The 27,010-nt window shown below is 39.9% G+C and overlaps 1 protein-coding gene across 1 annotated transcript in view; it reads left to right on the top strand.

Moving 5' to 3' along the window:
- The first annotated feature begins 1,110 nt into the window (after positions 1 to 1,110).
- Positions 1,111 to 27,010, top strand: part of gas7a (growth arrest-specific 7a) — a 48,939-nt gene continuing 23,039 nt past the window's right edge. Inside the window, exons 1-7 of the mRNA XM_008293820.1 lie at positions 1,111 to 1,157; positions 6,040 to 6,163; positions 11,882 to 11,959; positions 15,615 to 15,700; positions 18,380 to 18,442; positions 24,910 to 24,999; positions 26,252 to 26,367. Of these exons, the coding sequence (XP_008292042.1) occupies positions 1,155 to 1,157; positions 6,040 to 6,163; positions 11,882 to 11,959; positions 15,615 to 15,700; positions 18,380 to 18,442; positions 24,910 to 24,999; positions 26,252 to 26,367 (560 nt within the window). The 5' untranslated portion in view covers positions 1,111 to 1,154. The remainder of the gene's footprint in view (positions 1,158 to 6,039; positions 6,164 to 11,881; positions 11,960 to 15,614; positions 15,701 to 18,379; positions 18,443 to 24,909; positions 25,000 to 26,251; positions 26,368 to 27,010) is intronic.

The raw sequence follows: 27,010 nt of genomic DNA, 5'->3' as shown, positions 1-27,010 counted from the left end.
TTTAAATTTTTAGCACTGCTTAATACCATACACCCTTTATACCTTATAAATTCATCCATAATATAACAGAATATAACAGATTATTTCAGACTAGACGATGAAAACAATAACATACATACCGTGGCTAGCCAAGAGTGCTTTTAGACTGTAAAGATAAATATTAAGCAAACTTGATTAAATATTGCTACAGTTTCCCACTCAGGACATCTATATGTTACACATATATGTAGATATATTCTGTTTAAATGAGTAATGAAATGAACCATGAGAAAAAGTTTCTTTTTTTCCCCTACAGATAGCAGACATGTTTCCCTCAGAAGATGGTGGAGATCAAAACTGAGCAAAAATATTGTGCATGTGGGATTTACATTCTTCGACTGGACACAAACATGACTCCAAATGAACAATAATGCTCTTCTATCACTGCTGGATGTGTAAGTTTGGTGATAAGTTCAACATATTAATATAAAAAGGCTTGTTTCTGCTGCTGTCAGAAGCAACAATATCAGTTATGCAGGTTCAAAGCCTCAATAACCTGTATTTATTAATAGATTTCGGTTTTGCACTTGTAGTAAGATCGACTGCATTTTTATTTTTATGCAGTTCTTTTTTGTGCTCATCTGCACATTTCAAATTAAACTCTCAGATCTTGCTGGGCCGGTGCTTCTCTGGCCACAAGGGCCTGCATTCCCCTGAGAGGGAGACAGACCTCATCTGTTTGCAGTATGAGTATGAGCCTGCTGACTCTCAATATATGCAGAGTCAATTGGTTTGAACAGAAGCGAACAAGCTGGCAAGACAGAAAAGTCCTTGTTGTGTGTCAGTTCATCTCAGCTCCGTCTGACAGTGTCCGCTTTTGTGGATTCAAACACATCTGACAACCGCTGGTGGACTTTTCTTCCCAACAAAGACTCATAGAAAATGTCTTGCACTGATCAAAACCAAAGCATGTCTCTCTCCCTGGCCTTTTATTTGCAACAAGCGGGGGAAAAGCTGCTTAGTTTGAAAGATATTCAGTGTCTCTCTGTTCCCTCTGTGTCTTGAGCTGTGACCCTGCAGGCTTTGGATCATACTGGACAGTAATGAGATCTAATAATCCCTCCTGTCTCTTCATTCATGTGGCTGGTTGACTGACTGCTCCTCAGCGTAACAGCATGGTAGGAACATTATTTTAATTATGTGATTTATAAAAATACCAGTCCTTTTATCTATAGATAGCAGATGAGGAGATGCTGTATGCATTTAGTTTGCATGTTTCACATTAACTAAGCAGGCATGTAGACAGACAACAGATGTTACTGATTTTAGTTTTCTATGTTTTCTGTATCTACAATTTATTTACTGTTAAAAACTTTAAACATTCCCTCAAGCTACTATAGTACACTCTGTGCTAACTAACTGGAAATGCAGATAACAAGGGACTGAAGGAAACACAGCTCACAGGATCTATATCGATATAGGATTTTTTAAAAAGTCATGCGATATTGCCATGTGACATTTTTATACTCAATTACATAGCCCTATCAATTTGGCTAAACTTTAATTTTTACCATTCCAGAAATAAATCACACCGTATTTCCAGCATTCCAGCCTGCAGAACTATAGTCAGTGTTACAGGTATGAAACATCAGCATAATCTTTGTAAACATGCTAACATTAGCATCCATCTCTGTGGATTTCTGCACCTATTTACAACATCAGCCACTTGTAGACTCTCAGTCTAGTTGAATTTGCACTGCACTGATGTCTCCATTTTAACATATCTCCACTTTTGCTCATGAAATGGTGCCTCTTCTGTCACGACTGCAGCTCTGAGTATTTCAGTTTCTGCTGCAGGTCTCTCTCTTCATCTTGCTATCAAGAACAAAAGCCAACCTGCCAGTAGGCTGACTAATGCTTTTCTATATGCTTTAGCCTCTGAGAGAATAAAGGGCTCATTGCTTTTTCCATGCCCTCGACTTTTTCTTCTTCTTCTTCTTCTTCTTCTTCTCTCTCTCTTTTTTTTTTCTTTTTTCAAAATCAGCATCCTGTGTGGAGTGATTGTACATTTCTCTCCAAGGCTTCCTCTTGTTTTTTATAATTGCTGCTGTTTGAAACTCTCAGCAGCTGCCTCAGGGCACAGAAACAAACCATGTGAAAAACTGTGCTTTTAGCTTTTGTCGGAGCTGTCGAAAATTACACACTGGCTCTTTTCCCTTTTTGATCATTTAAGATTGCTTAAACACTGCATTCAGACGAGGAGCCCAAAATAGATTTATGATTATTCTAACTTATTTATGATGAGATGTCCTAATTTTTTCACTTATTTCCCCCATATATATTCTGGGGGGAGCTTCCCACAAGTTTTATGGTTCTTTTATAAATGAAGTGTTCGAAATGAACCCTGTAAATAAGGTGCAGACATGCTGCACAAAAATGTAAACATCTCTCCTTCGCACACTATAAGACGGTTAAGGTTCTGTAATCTTGTTTTCCAGGTGGAGAGGGATCTGAATGCCTTCTCTCTTTCTCTTTCTTTCTTTCTTTCCCCCCGTCAGTCCTCATCAGCGAGCAGAAGCTCAGGAAAGCAGCGAGAGGTCTGACACAGCCTGTCTTGTTAGTTTCTTCCTATTAGGAGAAAACTGAGCTAACACGAGTGGAGTAGAGATCCTGCTTTCAGGGTTACTGTGAGAGCAGCACCTTAGAGGATTGTGGGATTTGGCAGAGATATCTTACACATCTGTGAGTGTATGTTTTTAAAGAGTTTCCATAAAAGCTTGGATATTGGATGCCAGCCAGAGGATGTGTGAAATCGCTGCGAAAAGTAAATCAGTGGTTGATAAAAATCTCATGATAAGGGTTTATCTGTAAACCTTGGGACCGTTCGGGGAACAATGGAGGAATTCTTTGATTCCGCTCACTTGTGTGATCATGCTTTTTAGTGCGATCAAATAGTTTCACCTACAAATTGAGGTAGAGATTTAGAACATGTTCAGTGAGAGCTTTGACACAGATTGAGAAAACTGTTTGACATTCATAAAACAAGCAAAATGCGCTTCGGCATACATGCATTTGTCGTATCTTTCATTAAAATATACCTGCACTTTGCAGAGGAAGGCACCTTCAATAAAAAGGCGGCCAAATAATATAGTATTTGGCAGCCTTTTCAAATAAAACGTTGGGGGTGGAATAATAGTAGACAATTATTTATTCATTTAACCTTTATTTGTACTCGAGCAACCATTGAATGGTGACCCTCTTTTTTAATCAAGTCAAATAACAAAAGGAAAGAGAAACAACAAAGAGATATGCTATTAGAGAAAAGTCACAGCTGGTTTAAAAAAAAAAAAGTGGAATGATCATTTCTTAGATAAAATAAAAAGAGTGTAAATGAAAATATGGACTCATACACAAATAAGGTAAATATTCATTGAAGAAGACACTGTATTTTGTTCCAGTATTCAGGTGCAGTCAAATTAAAGGAGCTGGGCAGTGAAGCAGATCTGATGAAGGTCGTATAGAAGCAATTCTGAAAGGTAGCATCGTAATTTTACAGTAAGGGCTTTATAGATGAAAGGATACCGGTGAATATCACGTCTCCTTTAGGGAGAAGAGCACCAGACCATATCGTATAAAATACAATGAGAAGTGCCATAGACATCAGTGGTAATAAAGCTCAAGGCAGAGTGGTGGACAGGCTCCAGAAGTTTAAGAGCAGAAGAGGATGCAGGCTTATAAATCACTGTAGACCAAGACTGACGTGAAAACAGCCTCAGCAGCCCTTCTCCTATAGATTACAGAACAGATGCTTGCATTTCTATAGAAACGTGATTCTGTGAAATTTAAATGCTAATTTCGCATCCCCCAGCAGAGACATTTGTATTCTGTGACTCTCCGTCTCAGGTCTGCAAGCTATTAAAATGGATGCAGCATTGTTGTGCTTCATTTCTGTTGCATCCAATTTAGTGGCGTTTGCAATTGAGAGTTTCCAGAGCAGTTTTTACATCAGTGTCACTGGGTCATTGTCTTTAAAATATAAAATATTGATTAGGCATAAAAGCATAATTTGGAGTTTGTCAAATCTTTCTTGCCTGCTGATGGAAACAAAGGGGGCTTGTTGTAAGTCAGAATTCTCCCAAATGTCTCTGATCCTTGGAGCCCACAGATGCTCCTGTTGGCCTCTCACCCATGGAGCCTTTAGTGACTGAATCTATGAATGTGTTTGCAGGTTGAAGCCTAAAATAAAATAGACAAGTGCTTAAGTGGTTTACTATGACCACATTTTGAGATTAATTTATCATTTTTTAAATTGTGAAAACTATCTTTAATCTAAAGGTTTATGTAAGTCAGCAAATTAGGTTGTTTTTATCTTGCAGCCATGCGTTTAGTTAAGTAGTGGGAGTAGGCTGCTTGAATGCCTTTTTATCTAGATGAGCTGTGTGATTTCTTTTTATGCCATTCATGTGTGGGGGGAGCTAGCTGGTTTGCGAGTCTATGTTAGGACCCTAATGAGCATGCTCAATAGGCTTAAAGTTACACAAGTGTGCAGAACATCCGGGTACCTCATGAGCGACACTTGGAGAATATGCATCTCGTAGTATCCAGTTAACGTGATTCTTCCTGTTAGAATCACTGCAGCCACTAGAAAGCGCTATCACTTGAACGAAACCACATAAAGTATCATTTTTGGTCAGTTGCAGAAATTATGTGTGACACAACCACTAGACGTTGCCCAGCAATAAAACATGACAATGGGTCGTAATAAGCTGCTGCACAAACACCCTCTGGGGTCGTTTTTTTACAGGAGGACAGTCTACACCACATGGGTCACTGCTAACTGCCAGGAGAGGATGTTACTTATCTTGTCCGTGCAGCAAACATCCCCTCACTGCGAATCCTGCAGCTAAAATACTGCAGGAAGCCTCGTCCTCAGCTATCTGCTGCTCTCACAGCAAAACTTGAGTCAGGAGATAGAAAAGAGCCAGCGAGTCCCTTTAATGTTACACATCAATCGACTTCGTCCGCCCACTCTGCCCCGTTACCCATGCGAGCAGAGGAACATGATATGACTCCTTTATCATTCCGGTAATAATCTCCCCCATTTATACATCTGTCGGATCGCCTCCGCCCGCCTCCCCTCAGATGTCTGATTGGAGAGCAGCGTCCTGAAGTTCAGCAGTCCCTCTGTCAGATGCAGATCAGAGCGGGCCATGCACCGCCGCATCTGAAAATGAACAGCCAGCCAGCGATCCCTGCAGATTAAAAACGACTTTTCCCTTGTAAAGCACACTGCAGTAATTTCTGGGCCTGTGTGCTCAGAGTTGCAGCCTGAATAAAATGGCTTCATGATGTCGGAGGTTCCTGGGGACTGCTGATAAGGTGCAGCGAGCATTTGTCATTATTTATCCATTTAATGGATCATATTTCTCCATATGAATAACACCATTATTTTGCGAGGGAGAACTGCTGAAAAGCAAAATGGGAATTTGATGATAATAACATCACTTATTGCAAAGGCTGTCATGACTCCTACATTTACATTATTTACATTTACGTCCTATGCAAGCTCGTGGAAATGTTGAGACTCGACATAAACTTTAATGAAGCACATTGTGGACTTTACGCAGTGTTCCCTTACTCAGGGTAAATCCAGCTATCCATTTTCACAGCCGTCACGATCCCCAACGGTTAATGGCCTCATTATTACACCAAACTGTAGGAGCTACTTCGTCCTCATTTATGGACCCAGCTGCATGTGTTCTGGATTAATCAGCTAATTTAAAGTTTCTCCTGATAAGGACGGATTGTTGCCATTTAGCTCTACCAAGATCACTCTGCAACTTGGTAGAAATTTAATAGACAAACCTCTTAATTACTCATTTTGTGCAATTAAGTAGCAGGAGATAAAAAGGTCAAACACAACAACAGCACTGACTTCACAGGCTGTTGTGTTCCCCAAAGGTCCTACAGACCGGTTTAAATACATTATTTTGATATTTCTAATGCAAAAACACTGTGTTGTGTTTATGTGGTGGTAAAGTGGGTGTTTGTTTATGACAGAAGCCAGCTGTTGTGAGTTCTGCTGCAACCAGAGAGGAGACTGATGGACGTCCTCTTCCCCCGGGATGGAGGAGCTACACATCACCTGAGGGACTGAGGTACTACGTCAACAGCTCCAGCAAAGGTGAGAGCCACGCCTGAAAACAAACTGCAACACCAGTATGTTGGTTTCTGTTGGTTATGTTTCAGAGAATGGAGTCGATGTTTAAATAGTCGTCAAATCAAAGCTTTTTTTTGGCATTCTAGTCTGTAGCTAAGACTGAGTCACACAGCTGTAACTGTAGAGCTCCTAAGGAGTCACGATGGCATTTTCTTTGCTCTGATTCTTTTGTGTTCCCTCACAATAACATTTGCATTCTCTCAGATTAAATGGAAGTTGCAACTTATTTCAAACTGACATATTTACCATTAACCCCTCTGTTAAAAATATTTTTTTTGAAATTGCCAAAATTGCACTATTTATTAGAGCCATAAACTGTAAAAACAGAACAAATCGTCTAATTTACACATTTCTAACAGTCCTTGAACTAATCATGTGTGAGTGGATTTGACTCAGTAGAAATGACATGACAAAAATAGACATAACTTAAGTTTGATTGATATTGTCTCAGGTAGACGATGGAAAAGTTGGTTTTCTGAAGGTTTGTGAAGATGGAGTTGTCTGTTTTTGTAAATGAACTCTTCACATTTTTAAAATCTTCTTAGATTTTTTCTTTTATATATATATACATATATATTATAGTATTAGAATATATAACTCTGGTCACTGGGACCATCAGTGGTGAAAAGTAACTAACAACATTTACTCAAGTACTGAGATTTAGTACAATTTTGAGGCTCTTGTATTTTGCTAGAGTATTTTCATGCAATGCTGCTTTATATTTCTGTTCATTTAAAATAAAGCTTTTATACATTAAACAACATAGCAAACCTTTAAAATCCAACATATAGTTTAGTATTAAAACATTGGTTTCCAACTGTTTTTCCTTCATACAAACAGCAGTGTGACATTTCAGACGTCTATGAGTTGTTAATTTCCACCAAATGGGAATTTTTCTCTAAAATTCACCCTTGGTTTCATGTCAATAAATGTTTAAATGACCCAACACATCACCAAAAATCAAAGACTGAAGACAACCTGAAAACAGATTTGTGTGTTTTTCTTCTTTCCTCAGATTCATCTGTTGTCCCTGTATATAAAACTGGATATAAAGTAGTTCAAACTGCAGCATCTACAGCAGTAACATGCTGCTGACGCACTGATGATTCACTATTAATTATGCCATGATGTCATCTCTAATAACATATCAGTCAGTGGGATCGTACTTGAACTGCATTTTCCCTTTTAATTATGTAGGATTTTCTTTATGCAAGGACTTATTTTTAAATGTCTGCTTTAGAACTTTGACTAAACTAAAGGATCTGAGTACTTTTTCCACCACTGCTGATCATTATATAGGTTATTATCTTTTAAAAGCTGGTTGCATCTTTATGCAATGCACAGGAGCAGCAATCAATAGCCAATAACACATAGTTGTTCTTCAGTCCTAAATGACACTGAAAATCTATTTGAACAATCTGTATTCTTCACCATCGAGGTTTAGTTTAGACATCACAGCATTCAGCTCTCACTAGCTTAACGCTGTGAACTATGAGGGCTCATTATCATTCCTCGCCATCGTCGTGTCTCAGCAGTCCGTTCATGTGGAGACAGGCCTGCAGATTCGATCCACTTTAATCTGATTATCTTAAACGTGCGGCACTTCAGGCCCAGCAGCGCAGCCAGTATCTCTGTGGATTCAGAGGTGGAGGGATGCTTCTGTTGTTTGTCTTCTGCTGTAACACGCTGCTCCCTAACATGAAGCTGAAGAGTCACATTAATACAGAGGCTCCAAGGCAGGCGACCTTTCACAAACATCTGCTTTACTGTGTGTGGGTTTTATACCTCATTTGGGAAGGAATCCAGGGGGATGGGACAGGATCCCACGGGACAAACTGAGGCTGCATCAACAACAACTCTGGCAACGCTTGCACTTTGGCTCACAGCACAAACACACACATGCACACACACGAACACACAAATACACAATACGCAGGAAAAAAAAAATCACCCAAAAGCTATTTTTATAATCAGAAGCCATATGCTGCAGCAGTCGCTTCGTATTTTGTTAGTTTGTTGTTGTTTCATGTCTGAATATGGAGCTTCAAAAAGCTGCCGCTGAGTGTGTGTTTGTTGCGTTGCAGAGATGCCAGTGTGCATCGCCGTGTTTATTAGAAAGCGGCTCGTTGTTTTCAGTCTGTGCCATTTAATAGAGGAGGTGCACAGAGGAGGATCAGTTGAAATCTTTCCACTTAATCCCTTTGGAGCTGCAAATATGACAGTGGGATTTCGAGTGATGAGAGAGATTTACTGGTAGGAACTGAGCCTTGAAAAATTGTTATTGTGTATAATGACTTTGGTTTAATATGATAGAAGAAAGAAGCAACTGGTTCAACAGAAACAAGAGACAATTGACCATCAACCTGAAGTAAGCCTTTAAAACTCCCTGCTTACTATTAAAGGAGACGGCACACCGTCTGAAACAATATATTGTATGTTCATCATATAGTCGAATGCAAAGCCCTGTAGCGACTACAGTGATAGTTGGTAGGATCAAAATGGACTCTCTTGGTTTGTGTCGACTGGAAATAAACCTCTCCTTCAAGATCAATGTTACACGGTGCATTCTGGGCAATGTGAAAACATGCATATTTATAGTAGTTCACTTTATTTTCAAGCACCTATTTCAATAAGTTCATGAAATCAGTGCGTATAATCGGTAACCGTCTATTCTGTTTTCCAGCTGTAGTCGGAAAATAAAAAATGCTTCATATTAAAAACAATTATTTGCTTAGTTATATTTGAAGAACTAATCTGATACGCCAAAACTCGGCTGCACTTGGATTAGACTGACTGGCAATATTTTTGTTTTTGTAGTACACTTTGTCATTCCCGCTGATTTAGTTTTCAAAATTCAACAAATATACCCTCATTTTTATTTTTTTGTTATCAGGTGCTACATATTATAAAGTGTTCTATATATTTTGTTTTGTATTGTTGTGACATACATCTGCATGTGGTTCAGATAATATCACTTGTTAATTTCTGCATTATACTTTTATCTTTGTTAATGTGTCCTTAAAGATAGGGCTTTCATGGCTTTAGTGATCCATGTTGTTATACCATAATCTGTTCAAGACTATTATATGTACTTGTTCAACATTTCCAATTCTCAATCAATGGCAAGATGAGTAACAACTGTCAATATTTTTTTAGGCTTTTATTTTTAATATTTTTAAGTCCTGAGATTTTGTCATTTAAACATAGCCTCAAATTGATTTATTTATTTATTTTTTATTTTTTTTAAATCTCGGAATATATTTATTATATAGGGCGAAAATTTCACTAATATCTTTTTAAATATCCACATTTTATGCTATAAAACATCAGCCAAATCAGGGATGGTTGAGCAGAAATTGCTCTAAAATGTGATGATTTGGAGTTCCCCAAGGCTTCATACTTGAGCCTCTCCTGTTCAACACTGACATGTTCAAACTAATTCATAATATGGAAAACAACTAAATATTTTTGGATATTCATTCAGAGGCCACACAGATTTATATAAGTAACAAAAATGTGCTTGGCACAAATAAATGACTGGATGTGGGAAAAATGTAGAATATAAACTGATGCAATTTTCTGAAACCAAAGAAGAATGATTAAAAGTCTTTTTCCAGCTTCTGTTGCCAATATTAAGTAGAACATGGTGAACTCAGACTCACCTACTGTTGACTATATTCATCTGTTGCTTAGTTTTTATATTCAAAGAGCTCCTTATTTATAGATTTGTAGCTTTAAAACTTGGTCTTACCATGCAAAAATGATGTTTAAGATAGAGCAATAAATGAAAATAACACCTCATAGCTGTATTTAGTGGCATTTAGTGACTCTTAATTAAAATGTGCACAACACATAACAGACATTCTTGACTTTCAGCTTTCCATCCACACATTTGGGCATTTGTTGCTGATTTCGTGCCACCACAGTAACAGACAGCGCTGCCAAATATTTCTGCTGATCCACGCTCCAGTTTTTTTCTTTTAGAAGAAGCAGCTTGATTGCACATAAGGACCCACTGAGTAACACCAATTCACCCACAGCTATGATGGCGTAAAGGACTTCTCGCTCTGCTAAGTGGAATGATTCTTCATAAACTGTGCGTGATAGACGGCTAAAATACAGGGAGCAAGTTGGAAATTATCCAGAAAGACTTTTTTTTTTTTCCCCTCTCCCAAATGGTTCTCATACATAGATGAGGAGCATTGTCAGTTTTTATTTTTAGGAAGTAAACTTAACAGACACTCCTGTTTTCACCTGTTCTAATGTCTGTTTTTTTTTAAAAAAAAAAAAAAGGTATGATGTCCCTTGCTGAGATGGCTATCTCAGCAATAACATATTTAGATAGACTGTAAAATAAATAAAAATGTTTTGTTTTTGTTTTTTAAACTAAAAATTGCGAAAACATCAGCAAAAAAAACATAAAATAATATATTTATTTTGCTGATTTACAGTAAAACAGCGTAAGTTAATGGTCAGAAACTATAAAAAGAACAAATTACTGTTTGTAAAAATACTGATTTGGAAGTGGACATTATGTATATTTTTGGCTTGTTTTTCTTTACTGTCAACATTTAAATTTATATATAAAACTTTCTGTGATTTACAAGATATTATCCATAATTTAACGATTAATTTAATGATTAATAATTTAATGATTTCACATTTTTCAGTCCTTAATATACATAAATGTTCTTGATATATTTTGCTAATTTGCACACAGAATAAAAAAGGTTGTACAAGAATGAACTAGCATTTCATTTTACTAGCTATGTGTAATTTAACAGACAAAACAGAGGAAAGAGCAGATTGGTCAAAAATAAACCTGTTCATACCTGTTATTTTTTACAGTGTTCTTAATGGCAATCTGACACATGGATTTTGACATAAAGATAAAACTTTCTCATACTGTGTCCAAAATGAAAAGATTAACCCCTGAGGAGCATGAATATGCACAGTGGCATCTCACACCTGCTGCTACAGTTTCTTTTTTAACTCTTTTTCTCGACTATTATTTTTTCCAGTCCTTTTAAATGACTCACTTTTATTATGCATTCTATAAATTTCACATTCCAGCATCTGAAATGTAAAGATTTGCTCATTTCCTTTAAATTATTGAGATTTAAACATCACAGCAAGAAGGTCGCCAGTTTATGTCCCGGTTAGGACACCCGGGATCTTTCTGTTCTCCCCGTGCAGCGTGGGTTCTCTCCGGGTTCTCCGGCTTCCTCCCACAAGGTCCAAAAACATGTTGAGGTTAATTGGTGATTCTAAGTTGTTCATAGGTGTGAATGTGAGTGTGCTTGGTTGTCTGTCTCTAAGTGTAGCCCTGTGATAGACTGGAGACCTGTCCAGGGTGTCCCCTATCTTCACCCTAAGTCAGCTCGGATAGACTCTTTTTTTTTTTTTTACAGAGTAGAAATAATGCTTTTTATTTAAGGATCTGAATGCTTTCTATACCTTGTATATTAATGAAGCTTCAAAATAGTGCACAGAGGACAACTGGTCATCACAACATGTTGTTTGTGTTGTGTAGCCAGCAGTAATACAGGTGTATCTGTTACAACAGTCCAGCAATCAGATATGGAAATTTCACCATAAGGGAGCTGATGTTGTGTGAATCTCTGTCACGTTTTGTTGTTTTTTTTCCCACTGTCATCCTTCCTGTTGTTTATATCGTTCCAGAGACAACATGGCGACGTCCCTCCTCGTCAGCTGAGGCCCCACAGAGACCGCTGGCACGACAGAGCTCCTCACCATATGGTAAAACTGGGCCTTCATCTTCCCAGCCATCCATTTTTGGACACAATTTCTGAAGACACAAACATGCAGACAACAAAACAACAGCAGAAGCGGTGAAAAAAAAAGACGCCGAGGGAATAAGAAAAGGAGTTTCACAGAGGCTCGTGTGGTTAGAATGACAAAGACAGAGTAATAGGGAAATGGGCAGAGAGCTGATAATGAGTGTAATTTCAGTATTCAGTGGGTAAATTGCTTCTTTCTGGAAGATTGTTTCCATTCGGAGTTACAGGTTAATTTTTTAACATTTATCCAGTCAGACAGATTAAGCCTTTTGGCAATCATTCATCATCAGGACTAATCTGCTTATTATGCTAAGACCAGATTCCTTCAGCTGAATGTGACACAGTACTAATCACACTGTATTTCCAAGACACTCACGAACATTTCCCCAAAAGGTTCCTACAAAACCTTTGGCAAATCCCTTGTAATACATTTCTCTGCTGCATTATCATGAGGCTCAGTTAGCACCACTGGAGGAAATCCTACACTTTCTTAATGAGTGGCTGATTATGTTTCGTCTCTGCCAGCATCCTCACTAACGACATCTTAGCAGATAGCAGATGGTTTTCTTCTTCCTGCTGGCGTGTGGCCCAAACACCCTTAGAGAAAGAACAAGCGGGGAGGCCGTCAGCTGCTGTGGAGTTTGTCAGCATTTAACCAGACAAGTGCGATCCTCCTCAGAGAGAGAGAAGTTTAACGAAGGCCAGGTTTGGATATGAGTCGCCCGGACGTCGGCTTCAATCGCTGGACGGGATCGGCTGGTGTCGACAGAAAGAAAGATAAAAATGAAGCATCGTCCCACAAGCAAATTGCTGAACCACCATCGCAGATACATAAACATGCAACTCCTGAGGGAAACATCTGGCTCTTTAGTACTAAATGCTCCACTGTGTTCACCAGCGAGTCTCTAACTGCGTCCGTCAGCTGTTTGCTGCAATGCAGGTGGTATACAGCGCTCATGTCGACAACAACAAAACAACGTTTTGTTTTGTTTTTAAAACTAAATTACACAAAACAAAAAAGTAATGTAGGAATTACACTTAATTGCATAGTTAAACTCTTTAATCTGTTCTTTAGGCTACAGTCAGCACTTGGTTAGCTTAATTGAGCTTAGCATAAAGCTCACTAATTAACATTCTGTATCTCATTTGTTTAATCCGCACCAAAATCTTCTCGTACCACCTACGGCGATAAAAATGATGTAATTTTATTTTTAGCTGTTTGCTTTTTAATCTTTCTATATTTTCTGTTTCTGCTTCTGCAGTATGACACAGTTATAACGCCATAAATTATAAAAAGACAAAAACAAAACATTAAATTCTTTTGTTGTTTTACAGAAATTGGAAAAAAAAGAGAGATGGAATCAGCATCTACATTTTTCCAAGTACCCACAGAAAAGTAATGGCTCCACACACTATGTATATTTTACCAATTTGTCATTTGTTTGCATACTTGTCTCCTCTGTGCTCGATGTAAACACAAACTGCATTTCTGCTGAAACGTCCCTGAAATTTTGTCGCATGACCGTTGGTTGTAGCTGAGTCACTTGTGTCTTCTCAGTTCCAGTGATGTTTGCAGAATTTTTTGTTTTTTTTACAGAATCTGGAGAAATGGTTTATTTTTGGACAGACACAAAGAATAAGGTTATTTTGAAGATACATCATTAACTGATCAGGAAATTTGCAAATCTGAACATTCTTTCTGTTTTTATCATTTTTGGCTCAGATACATTGCGTTATTTTTGATTTTTGTTTAAAAGGAAGCCGTGCCTTTTCAAACTGCCGGGTGGTTCAGGGAGTTAAAATTGAAGTGTAGAATGGAAAAAGCTATTTGTTCTGTAAGTAGCATTACTGATCAGCCAGCAGAGACGCCTTTTATTTATTTTAGCTCCCGGCTACAACAACGTATATGTTGTTTTTCCATATATGTTTCCACAGATTAAACAAACAAGATCAAAAGATGGTGCTCATAGGATAATTCATGCGCATGGTTTAAGCTTTTGAGCGATGCTAAGCTACTCTGTTGCTTCGTCATTTTAAAGGCAAAGTCACTCTTTTCTGTAAACGTAAAGAAAACTCAGTAGTCCAGTGGTCCTACTGGGTTTCTGATTAAGATCTGCTCTCCTTTGTTTCATACGTGATTAACTGCATGCATCGGACACCTGCCGATATCCCATCCCAGTGGTCACTGACCGAGGTCAACGCGGGGTCGGGATTTCTTATTGCCCCTTTAAGCAAAGTGACCATCGTCGCTATTTTTGGAGTGGCCTCTGTGTCCTGGAGGCGGCCTGCTCCGACCAGCGTCCTCGGCTGTGTCGTGTGGCCTCGAGGGTCGCACTCTGCCGGCCTCACGTGTTTACCTTCAGCTGCAGATGGGCCGATTTGATATGCAACGAGCGGACAGCTCATGAATCACAGGCGATGAAGAGCAATTATGGGCCTGAAGGATGAAACCATTGAGGTTACTACAGAGCTGTCAACCCCCGAGGGCCGGCCGCATTAATAACATTCCTCAATATGCGTTTGTATGTGGCTCTCAGGGGAGGATGTACACTGTAGGTATAGAAATGAGAACAATGTAATGCTAAAATTGCCCAGTGTATCCTCTGATAAATGGGTGTATTTTTATTTTGTGGGTTCCTCATTAACTTCTGTCATAGCAGGACCTGTTCTTCCTCATGCCCAAATAAAACACGAATGCCAAGCGCCAAACAAACAATAGCAATAAAGTTAATCCAAAAACTGACTTTTTAGATATTTTTGGTATATTTTCACCAATCATACATAACTTATTTTGTTAGATGTACTCAGTTATTACACATTTTTGAAGGTAGCCAAACTCAAAGTATGATTGTTATTTAATTTCTGGCAATTGTTTGCCAATTTGGAGATAAAAATGCTTTAATCTAAACCTTTTAAGTAGTTTTAATGTTTGTACTCGCTACGTTTTCATGCTATTTGTAAGACAGTAGATTGTTTTGCTTACATTTAGCAAATTTTCCAGAATATCTTGTGCTGTTTTTAGTGTCGTTTGCTTTATTTTAACTGGAAGTATCAGGGAAACTGAATGTTTAGGAATTCATGTTTTATTTCAGGGTTTTTAGAGGTTTTTTTTATGGAAGGTGAGAACGCATATTGTAGATTTTTTTTCTGGTTTGCAAATAGAATATCTTGTGCATAATATCAGGGTTGTATTGTTGTATAGTTTTTCAAGATTTAAAACAGTCACTGTAACCATCATTCAAGGACAAAGTGCCGAAAAGTAGTATTTGAAACAAAGATAACCTTTCATCTGAAGGGCAACTGAGGGGACAGATCTAAACTAATTTGTGGGACTGAAATCGTTTTTTGTAATGGCTGCGTTTTTGCTTACCTGTTGGCCATTTTTTCTGCATGAACTGAGCCTGTTTTATTAGTTTAGATAATATTGTGTGTTGTTTCTACTATGAAAGTTTTTGCAGAGTGATCTTAAATATATCAGGAGCTGAAACGTGGATTGTTCGCTCTGCCATCTGCTAGTTTTTGGCAAGTTGTTGCAAAAAAAAAAAAAAAAAAAAAAAGGACTCCAGGTGTCACTTTCATCGATAAAGTGTTGTTGTTTATCTATTTCTCTTCAGCCAATGGAAGCAACAGCAGTGCAAAGACCAGTCAGCCCACGGAGACCGCTGATGTTTCTCTGAGGAAGCCTGCGACATACAAACAGGTAAGCTATTAGAGGCTATTGAGCTCACCGTGCAATGATGTTCGGCTGTTACACAGCGACTCTTTATGGCTTCCCTTCATGGTTTTATGTAGGGCTGGAACAATAAGTCGACTAATCGATCGGCTGATCAGTGGGGTTTCTAAATCAGGTGGAAGTTGGCTCAGCTGCAGAAGGTGCCAACAATAATAACTAAGTAAGGTGAAGAGGCAGTCATGGTCATAGTGACAAGAAATTAATACTGACTGTTTTGTTGACCCATCCATTGACCCCAACCTCCTCCCTGCTTGGATCTACAGCTTTACATTAACATCACCTGAGTTCTTGCTTTGCTAATTTGCTAATAATTCTTGAATGAGGTCTTTGTCATTTAGGTGTAAATGGGCAGTTCCATCTCAAATCATCAGATTTTTACAATTTCTGCTCTACCATTTCCCATTTCTATTTTTTGTTGCATAAAATATGATTTTTTTTTATAAATATATTTGAGATATGTGAAATTTTGCATTTCTGTATCAAACACTTTCTGAGATCATGTTTTTTTTTGTTGTTGTTGTTTAAATTGCATGTCAAAACCCTTTCTGAACATGTTTGGCACATTGAAATTTGAGGCCATGTTTGGACAATAATATCTCAGAAACAATTCAAGACAGAAGTGGGAAATTTTTACTTTCATTTCTCATCATTCAGAGGTGATCATTAATAATGCCATCTTTGAGCACACATGAACAAAAAAAATGATAATGCAGAAGTCAGCTGTGCAAAACAACAAAAACCCTGTTGACAGCGGGTTGACAGGCAATGTTTTTTTAAAAAAAAAGAAAAGAAAAAGTATTTAATGATCAAGCTAAATTTCAAATATCCATAGTTGATTGCAAAAAACTTCCATGCAAATCAAAAGTGGTCGAGCAGAAGGACAATAATGATTTGAGATGGAATAATCCCAGTTAAAGTCATCTTGGTACACACAATCTTCTTAAGAGGACAGATTTAATACATATATAAGCAGAAATATCCATATTCCAAGTGCTCAGATTTAAAGAAATGTTGCTTTTCCGTTTCAAATTGTTGCTAATCTCTTTGGCATTTCAATCTAAAGATGTCACTTTGGATTCTCAGAACTTGGAATGGATTTTTCACAATATTTTGTAAACAACCACTCGAAGGAGTAGTTGATAGCTCAAGCTGTTTTCACCCTCCGCAGTCTTCTTGTTCTGGGTGGTTTGCTGTAAAATCATCAAAGCCACACTTCCTCCAGCACAAGAAACACATTCAGTTCACAGTGTTTGCATGAAACGAAGCTGCCGCGCCGAAAGCAGGGCCGCTCCCGCTGCTGCGATGAACCCGGGCCAACATCGATTGCATGCCAACCCACGTGACTAATTACGAGTCAGATGAGGGCATACAGTGTCATGATCACACAGGAGAGTATAGATGGACAGACAGTCGGGCCATATGGGCGGCTGAGATTTGGACTCCACATGTCAGAATTTGTCAGAAAGGAGGCCAGCCAGGACAGTCACCAGGGCCACGGATAACGCAACCTGCACTGGGATCGTGGCGGTTGGAGCTGCCCGCCGCCATGTTTTGTACAGCTAAGGTGAGAAGCTTTTGATGATGGTGGTGTTGGACCAGCACAGGTGGATGCTGTGAGAAGGTGTGCAGTGATCACATGTGCCTCTGCTTGTGTTTGATGCCTTCGAGGTGAAGCGTTGTCAGATGATAACGATCTAGGCGATGCTGTTTGCTGCTGCATGCTGTAAACACACATTTCAGCTGAATCTGCCTCCTCAGCGCACCGTTTTAACCCTTAAAGGAGCACGCAGCTCGACCCTAAACACACAAACGCTGCTTCTAACACACAATAACACAGAGGCTGCGTCTCATTGGCTGCCTGTTTTCCCTCCTGCTCTCTCTCTCTCCTCCCAATTCTAATTAGGCTTTCAAAGATCATCATTTTGCCATTTCCATCAAGCCAACCCCCATCACCACCACCTACGCCACTGCTGCTCCCTCCTCCTTCGCTATGTGGCTCTCGGGGGAGGGAGGTGTGGCAAGGAGCATGTAAATAAACCCCCCTTCTTCCTCCTCTTCTTCATCTTACGCTCTTTTAACTCTCTTTTTCTTTGTGCTTTTTTTTCCCTCCTCACATCCCTGCCTCTGGTATCTAAATCAGGCTCAGTTCTTTTCCTCCTTTTTCCGTCTCTATATCTCTGCATGAACATCTCTGGGTGAGGAGGGTGAGGCGGAGGGAAAGGTGAGGTTGTGACGGGAGGCGGCGGGGGGTGTAACCTTCTCCTCGCAGCCTCAACCTTAAAACTCGTGTGACAGCAGCTTAACCGGAGGCAAGACTTCGTCACGCTCCCCCAGCCGCCACTGATTTCCCCCCTTGCAAGCCCCTTCCTCATCTCCTCCTCCTCCTCTTCCTCACCCCTACCTTCCCACCACTCCACACACTCCCCCTTTCCCTCCCCCCCCCCTCCTGCAACGCGACTCCTCTCCACTCGCTCCGAAGCTTTGTGAGACTGAAGGCAGCCTCGGTGCGTGGAGGGAAACAAGAGAGAGAGGAGAGAGCGAGGCTTTCCCAGAATAGAGAAGCAGGAGGAGGTGAGAGGGATGATGATGGAAGCCAGCTTCGATACTGAGGAGAGTTTTGACGATCCCTCCTGTCTCGCCCCGCAGCCCCCCGGCTCCGTTTCGCCGGCCAAGAGGCAGATCAAGGAGGTCAAGGAGACCAAGATCACTGTGAGTACCCAGGAACTTAATCCTCCGCTTCTTCCGTCTCTTTATTCTCCTTGTGCACCACAAATAAGTTGAAATCTCGTGTTTCCTTCTTTTAACCACCATCTGTTGACATTGTCTTTAGGCTCACAGCTCAAATCATAATGCATTATGGGTCCTCGTGGAGTAGTGTGGGGGGTTCCCTGCATATTGGAAACAACATTAGTCTGAATGAAAGAGCCATCCAGGAGTCTGTCTGTCTCACTGATTTGAGCAGCCACAGTCTATAACATTGATTTAATGCCTGCTAAAGGTAAATTTATGCTTTGAAGACACTCAGATGGGAAATTTCCACCTTTACAAAGTGGCTGAAAACGTGAGGATCAGACGCTCGTAGCCTGCAGACCGCTGTCGGTATTTTTAGGATCGTCTGTCTGTCAGATAAAGTGTCAGTGATCTGTGAGTGTTTCCGTCACCCGCTTGCTTCTCCTTCTTCTCTTCCTCAAAGGGCTCCACATGTAATCTGCAGAGCAGCGCAGGTCACACTGGAGCTCAGAGGAGAACGTGTGCTGCAAACTCCTCAGAAGGAGAAATAAGATGTTTCTCCTCTGTGAAGTATACAGTAGCTTTGTTTCAAGATGCACAGACAGTAGCTGTGGTTATGTAATCTCTTAGTCCATAATGACGGCTGTGGGAGGAGGGGGGGGAGGAGGCGAGGGTGAGGCGAACGTGTGGTGGTGATGTGAAAGCAGACAGAGGTGGTTTTGTGTCTCTCCGGGGCTGATTTTGCGCTCGGTGGGCTCGCTGACCTGCTGCAACCACGGGAGCCATCAGTCTGCCTATTGTGAAAAACCCCACCAGACCTGCAAGAGATGCAGCAAGTCCAGTTTCCATGGTGACAAAGGCAATAGCACTGATTAATGGGTGTTGAAATGGAAAACACTGCCATAGGAGAAAAGAGGGGGAGCCATTCAGATATTCACTGAAGACATACTGTTTGAAAAAGGAAGATTATTTCCTCCTCTTCCTCTGCGGGGCCTTTTCAAAAGGCTCTCACCGCTCACAGATCTATTGTTGACCCCGAGGGCTTTGGCTTCACTGAATTCTCATGTAGAGCTGAGGAATGTTTGTGTTTTAACACTTGGAAATTAGATTCGAGAAGTCTTGATCTCTGGAAGAAAAAACAACAACAGTGCATGCAAATATTCCTGCTGCAGCCAACAAAGCTGCAAAAGAAAAAAAAAAAACTCAGGTGATAACGAATGAATCCACGACGTCGGCCCTCAGAGGTGTCTTTTTGTTCACCAACGGTGCACCTCACGTTACACAACCCCTCCACAGTTGTCATGGAGACGCACACATCCATGACTGTTGGCAAAATGGACCCCTCGCAGGACGCCGAGGCTTCACACATCAGATAGCAGAAGCAGCCGCCGTGCAACCTTGTTTTCACCTTCACCCGCGTGTGACCGATCGGGGCCAAATTCACGCGTTTCTGCGCCTCAGTTTTTTAATCAAACGCTCATTCGGCGTCCGCTTTGACTTGTTGCTATGCTGCGTGTGCTCAGCGGAGTGTCTTTTGGCTTCGTTGGCGGGACTCGGATAGGAGGTTTTGATTGGCCGGTGGAGAAAAAGGCAATAGAAAATAGAGAGGAAGTCTGAGATTGTTTTGTTATGGGAAGGTGTATGTGTGGAGGGGTTTGGAAGGAAGGAAGGGGGGGGTCTCTCTCTTTTTTTTTTACAGCAAAAGTAATTTGTCGCTTAGCAACAGTGGCAGAGCATCCTACAGCCTCATCTGCTGAAATATGCTGCTCAGAAATGGATGTTAGCGAGAGGGAGGAAGTGTTTCAGTTGTTTGTTCGACTGCCAAACCATTATATTTCTCTCATGGGACGTTTGCTCGAGTGTGCAGTGATTTTTTTTTTTTCAACTATTCAGCAAAATAAATATATAAACATAGAAATATGTAATGAAATAAGCATTGCTTCTAGCATCGATGCAAAAACCCCCAAGAGGGGGAACGTTTATGAATGCTGAGCGAGGACAAAATGTCCCAGTTCACTTCTCAAATCTGCATGACTATATGTTGCTTTGATTTGTGCTAAATTCAAACATTCAAACCCGCTGCAGCATCCAGAGTCCAAAGGCTGGACTTCAAACATCCCTCAGAACGGCCTCAGATCCCTCAGAGAGATTTATAGCACGCTGTGTCATAAAGGTAATCTATATTAATATTTTATCCACAGCCCCGAAGTACCTCACTAAGCAGCCATCAAGGAGAAGTAAGTTAGCCAGACAGGCCTCCTTTAGATGAATGGTCTCATTTTGTCTGGGATGTGAGAGGCAGATAAACAACAGTCATGATAGATGTGGAGCCAGTGTAATGGAAAATCTGGTGCCCATGACAATCAGTATGATCTCTGAGGCAGAAAATGAACAAAGTGACTGGTCGGCACACAGAGTAAATCACACTGCCGCTTCTTTGGATTACAGCACGTTACTGCAAGTTAATGTGTCCGTGCTGTTTATGCACGTTGTTGTATTTGTTTGCTATCGCTGGCAGTTAGCCGTATTAGCAGTTCCCCTCGATTTTAGCGTTTATATAACAGAGTAAAAGAGTGTTAGTCATCTGTTTTTGAAGTTGTTTATTGGACGCTGCGCAGATGAAGTGTTGCGGAGGGAGAGCAGAGAATGAAGAGGTCAGCGGTCAAGAGCGTCCACTGGAACTTTCACTGGTGATGTTTAAAGCTGCACACGGCAACGGTTTGATGCAAAAATACGCTCGTCACATGAGAGAAACACGTCCTCCAGAAAAAGATGCTGCGCACATATTGTTTAGATTAAAGCACAGATGTTGGTATAGTAAGAAAGGGGAAGCTGGTATTGTATTGTGTATTGTATGGCCCTTGATGCTCCAACGTTCAACTCCGACTGTCGTCTCCAGGTCCAACCCAGTCTCCATGAAAATTCCATTACAATACAGCTACATTTCCTCAATTATGTTTTGAAGGAAACATATTATCTCCCTGATTACATGCGCTTCTAACTTATCCCAAACAAGTGAATATCAATGTGTCTTTTTTCCTATTTACCCAACCAATAATATAAAAGATGTGGGACTTATCACCATGGTAACCCAGAAAATGGAGGAGATGCTTCATATGTCATATAATATATCACATGTAGTCATTATTCCTAAGTCTAGCCTTGTCATTTTGGTGGCTTGCCAAGTGTATAACCTGATATATTTGTAAAGTAAAAATCTAAATTAAACACCAAGAGAAATCAGAATTCTGAAACTGATGGTCAGTCATCCATCGTGGGACATGAATCCTGTCACTGGTTCATGCCATCGTACAGCCTTCCTGCCACATAACATGGACTGTCTCACTCTTTAAACCTGGGCGTTTATTTCCAAACAAAATGACGCTCCTCATAAAACATGTTTGAGAATGCAGTTTAGTTGTATAGGACCATCATTTTGTGGAGACTGGGTTACCAGGTCAGCTGTTTGGTTAGGGAGAAAAGTGCCACAACCACAGGCTTCCAGGATTCATTCTTTTAATCCTTCACAATGTGAAGTGTGTTTTTTGTAGAGAATAGAGAATTACCATCTGGACCTGCAGCTATCCTCGGCTTAACAAAGGTTTATAATGAGTTTAAGGTCTAGTTTGGGACTATCTTGTTAATGTAGTGTAGCATATGGCAGTTTAAGTAATAAATGTTTCCCTGAGAAGCTGCTGGAGACCAAAAACAGAGCTAAAAGAGGACAGAGGACTTGTATTATAGAAAATAACCAACTCAAGGTGCGGCTCTTCTCAGCTTTACAAAGTTTTGTAGAACTTGACAGCTCAAGCTAGGCTTAATTGGAGACTGGCTCACGACCATAGTGCTGCATTTAGACTCCAAAGAGTGGATGTAAATAGACAACTGCTTGCTACCACATTAGCCATTTTAACTTTATATGGTTGAAGTGGGTGACAGTGTTGTGTTTACAGCTGGATGTGCTGCCTTAAGAGAACATAAAATGAATGAACTCACATTTAAAAGTAAGATGTAGTTCATGTAGAGCAGCTGGTGAGAACCACAATTCTATTCACCCTATAAACCTCAAACAGTTTTTGGCATTTTTTGTCACATTTTTACTCACTGTGGAGCCATTTTTTAACGCACAAGAAAATCCTGCACTTTCATGGAAACAGCACAACAGTGGCTTGAAGTAGGGAGAAGTCAAAATTGTCCCTTGTCTAAAATTATAGTGCCATAAATTACACATATTTATTATGTAAGATTAAAGTTGAATTGTTAACACTGTCTGCACCTCAGCTGAGAAGTTCCTGAATTTTTGTGGTGTAACTGTTGGTCACAGCTGAGTCACTGATGGTTTCTCACATTCTCAACGTCTGAACCACTTTCAGTTGATCCTCATTCCAATTTTCTGTCGCTAATGACTGGAACGCTTTGCAACAATACCTAGAACTTACCTCATACGTACCACTCTCATTGTTTAAAAAATCAGTCAGAGCAACACTTCAGGACCACTGTACCTCTCTATTGTACAAGTCTTTGTGTCATTGTTTTGTCATATTGTGTGAGTTGCTGTATTTGTATTCTTTTTCTTACTGTTCATCTTGTTTGTATGTTGCCTCTTGACCAGGTCGTTACTGAAAATGAGAACCAGTTCTCAATTAACTTACCTGGTGAAATGAACGTTTTAGTTTTTTTCAGAATGTGGTATATTTTTTTTCTGGCAAATTTTCACCAGTTAAAAGGATTGTAAGTTTAGACTCATTTCATTTTTTCAGTGGAAACACACATCACACACGCTGAAAAAGTTTTACAGTTTCAGGCTCTGATTAATGGGATTTTTCTCTTGAAAAATAAAAAACCTTTCACAACAGCTGGCGGGTTTTGAGGTCGACAGTTAAAGAGAAAAAATGTTGCCCTTTTTTATTTACATTGAAGTTTCTCACCTGACTAAATAAAGTTTTCAGACTTCTGCAAGTTTATGTTGATTTCATATGTTCTTGCTTGTTTGATGTTGTTAATGTGAAACACTTTTGTTTTCTAAGGATGCTGTACATGTATTTAGCATAAATCTTTACTTACATATGAAACTGATTTGGAACTTTCACCTGTACTTGCTTTACACCAAACTCTCCACACATCCTGCCCATAGACAGTTCAGCTCACCAGCATCTTATCTTTTCCCTGAAGCATTACTCACCAGCCGGGATGATAAACCAGGACACCCTCATCGTGTGGTTTAAATGCTTCAGATGATCCCTGCCCGGACTTTGTTTGAAACGCGAGCGTGGAAAGAAAGAAGTCAGTGGAGTTGAGCCAGCTGGTAGATGTTGCATGTTTTTCTCCAGTCTGTGTGACAGCAGTACAGTGGTGAACTCATGCTGTAAACACTGTGAGTCAGTGTGTTTTTGTGTGTTTGCGGATGAAGCATCCTGTCTGGATGCCCGCGCAGTTTGCAGCAGCGGTTGACATGGCACAGAGGGTAGCTCGCAGTGCCAGGAGGGAGGGCTCGCAGATGGTGAACATTACATAATTGCGGCCCCGAGAGTAATTGAAGACGCTGTGGACCGTGGAGTCTGTGTTCAGGCAGAGCGCTGGGTGTGTTTATCCGCAACACCACATATTCTCAAGTGTGTGTGAAGTTCCTTTGTTCAGTCTGAGGGATGTAGAGGAAAAGGTTTCTCTTTGTTCTCCAGTGGACAGTGTTCTCTCTCTCGCTCTCGGCCCTGAAGCCTCATAGGTCACCTTCTGGATCGCCACATTCACATGTTTACTCATGTCTGACCTTTTTCCCTCTCGTCTGCATGATCCAGATGAAGCTCAGACCTTTAACCTCGCTCATTTTAACACTTCACTTCCTTCTCAGAAAATAGGAAACACTTACTGTTTCAAGAATGTTTTTAAGATGTTTTCTAGTAGTGTTCCTATAAGGTTAAGAGTTAAGACATTTGGCAGGATGTTATGAGGATGTTGTCAGGGTCACAGGTTATGTTACATCATAACCAAGGAACAACATTCTCAAACCAATATTCAAAAAATGTTTTCAAGATGTTACTGAAGCCTCAGATGACAAAACTTTAAATAAATAAATAAATAAAACACTCCTGTAATGGGATTTATGAACAAAGTAGAACATTTTGCAATATATGATGTTCTGGGGATGTTGTTGAGGTAACACATTATAGAACATTCCCAAAATATTACATGTTAGCATGACAACAAAGGAAATACATTCTCCATTCAAAGTTTAGAAAATGTTTTAAGATAGAAAAGAGAATTGAGAGAATACCTTTAAGAAGAACATTCTGGGAACTTAAAGTAAACTTTCCTGCTGAAAACATTATTAGAACTCTGCAAAACTTTCTCAGGATGTTTTTAGAACAAAACAACAAAAAAAGCTTTTTAGGCAGCTCTGTTTTAGTTCTTATTTTGCCTCATCCTTGTGTTTCTCTCTCTTGCTTCAGATCAACTGTGTGACTTTCCCTTTGCCTGGAGAAGGTCCGGAGCAGCAGCTCCTCAAACCCAACGAATGGAGCTACTGCGATTACTTCTGGGTGAGTTAATCTAAATCACAACAGTCCTTTATGTGGAGCCTTGACAGCAAAAAAAGTATGTTTCAGCAGCTGATGATCACAAAATGAGTACAACTATAAAACTGTTTAAGAAAATGTACAATAAAAGACTGCTCGAAGAATGTGATAATGTGGAACAGTGAAGCTTTTGTTGGGTTTTCTCAAGAAGTATATAAACAATAAGTTTGAAGCAAAAAGGAGACAGTAAGGGATGAGTTGTACAGACATGTAGCAGTTCATCTTACTCATTTTCTGACATTATTTTAAGGTTTTTTGTGTCTAAAACTACAAAGTAAAACCAAGAAAACTCACATTTGACAACCTGGAACCATCAGGTATTTTTCATTCTTATTGTAAGTCTGCTCTAATAGCTGAAATGTTTATTTTTGGTACTAAATCATGATCACAACTCAAAATGTTTGGTTGCAAATGTAACAGAAATGTCACCCAACAGTCATTATAATGACCTAACCCACAGAGTAACTTTCAGATAATGAACCAATGATTTTCCAGTTCCAGGAAATTCCCCTCAATACTTTTTGTTTACCTTTAGAGCAAATCTTTGCTAATCAAAGTGCTTACATTGAATTGGCAGAGAACTGTCAATAAACTGATGGAGCACAGATGCTATTGTTGGTTTTCATGTTGGAGTCGGAGGATCGCAGCTGATCGAGCAGCTTCTCTGCAAACACAATGATCCTCCTGTTTTAACGTCTCCCCAGTGGCTCCTGTGATTTTCAGCTTCCATAAATTTGCAGCCTGAACCTGATTTGTATTGAAAAACCATTCCGCCTGTGTAATTGACTGAAATCCGATCCTCGTCCCCTCCTCCTCTGCTGCTGTTTGCTCCTTGTTTGCGACCCGTCATGTCATGTTGTGATGTTTTGTCGTGTTCGTCCGCCGACCTGCTGCTCCAACCAGCTGTGCGACACAAATCTGACACTTCTGCTCCACGTTTGCTGTCACAACCGAGACAGAGCGCTGCACATCGCCCAACTCTGTTTGACATTCGTGTGCTCAAAAACACACACACACATCCACCCATGAGTGATTGACGCGCACACACCAACGCATGCCCTCCTTGACATGCAAGCGTGAGTCATGCATTCATGCATACAGTCTGTGACTCATTCTCGCAAACCCCTACACGCTGTCAGACGTAAACAACTAAGAGGTGTGACTGGACGTTCTGTCCGCTCGAACGTGTGACTGATGACGTTCTCCTCTTCCTCAGACCGACAAGAAAGACCCCCAGGGCACCACCTCGTTGCCCGGCTTCGAGGTTCTCCTGCAGAAGCAGCTGAAGGGCAAACAGATGCAGAAAGAGATGGCTGAGTTTATCCACGAGAGGTAACAACGCAGCAGCAGCAGCAGCTTGCTGTCTGACAGTTTAATTAATTCAGACACACACCGCTCTGATGGCAGAGCTATTCATACTGCACTGTGAAAAACACTCCTTAAAAGAGTGGTGAAAGCAAAAATCTAGTTGAAAAATTCAAAATTCTGTTTTTAGCTGATTTAAATGCAGTCAAACTGTGTAATTTTATGGTCTCACATTGCAAACTAAAAAAAAATGACTGTTTGTGATAATGATGTGGACAGTATATACAGTTTAGGTAATTTCTCTTTTAAAAAAACAGCAAATATATTAAAAATAATGATATTGTTACTTATTTATAAACAGCTAAAAAGTGTAATTTTATAGTCAATTGGTGTAAATGACTATTATTAATTAAAATAGAGATTTTTTATGTGGATATTACAGTTTTGGCCTTTTTTATTGTAATCATGTAAAGTAGTACTCTTTTTCTGAAAATTTGACTAGATATTATCTGTAGTTCAGCAAAACAAGAAAAATCAACAAAAAAACTGTTTTTAAACAAATTAGCGTTTTTCAGTCCATGATTTTTCCTTCAAAAATAATTATTTTTACTTAAATTACTCCTTTTTTATGTTTTTGTTTTTTAGGGTTTCCATGTGAATGATTATTTTT

The sequence above is a fragment of the Stegastes partitus genome, unplaced genomic scaffold, assembly GCF_000690725.1.
Source record: "Stegastes partitus isolate 25-593 unplaced genomic scaffold, Stegastes_partitus-1.0.2 Scaffold914, whole genome shotgun sequence".
NCBI lineage: Eukaryota > Metazoa > Chordata > Actinopteri > Pomacentridae > Stegastes > Stegastes partitus.
This window is presented reverse-complemented; position numbering and strand designations above follow the sequence as displayed.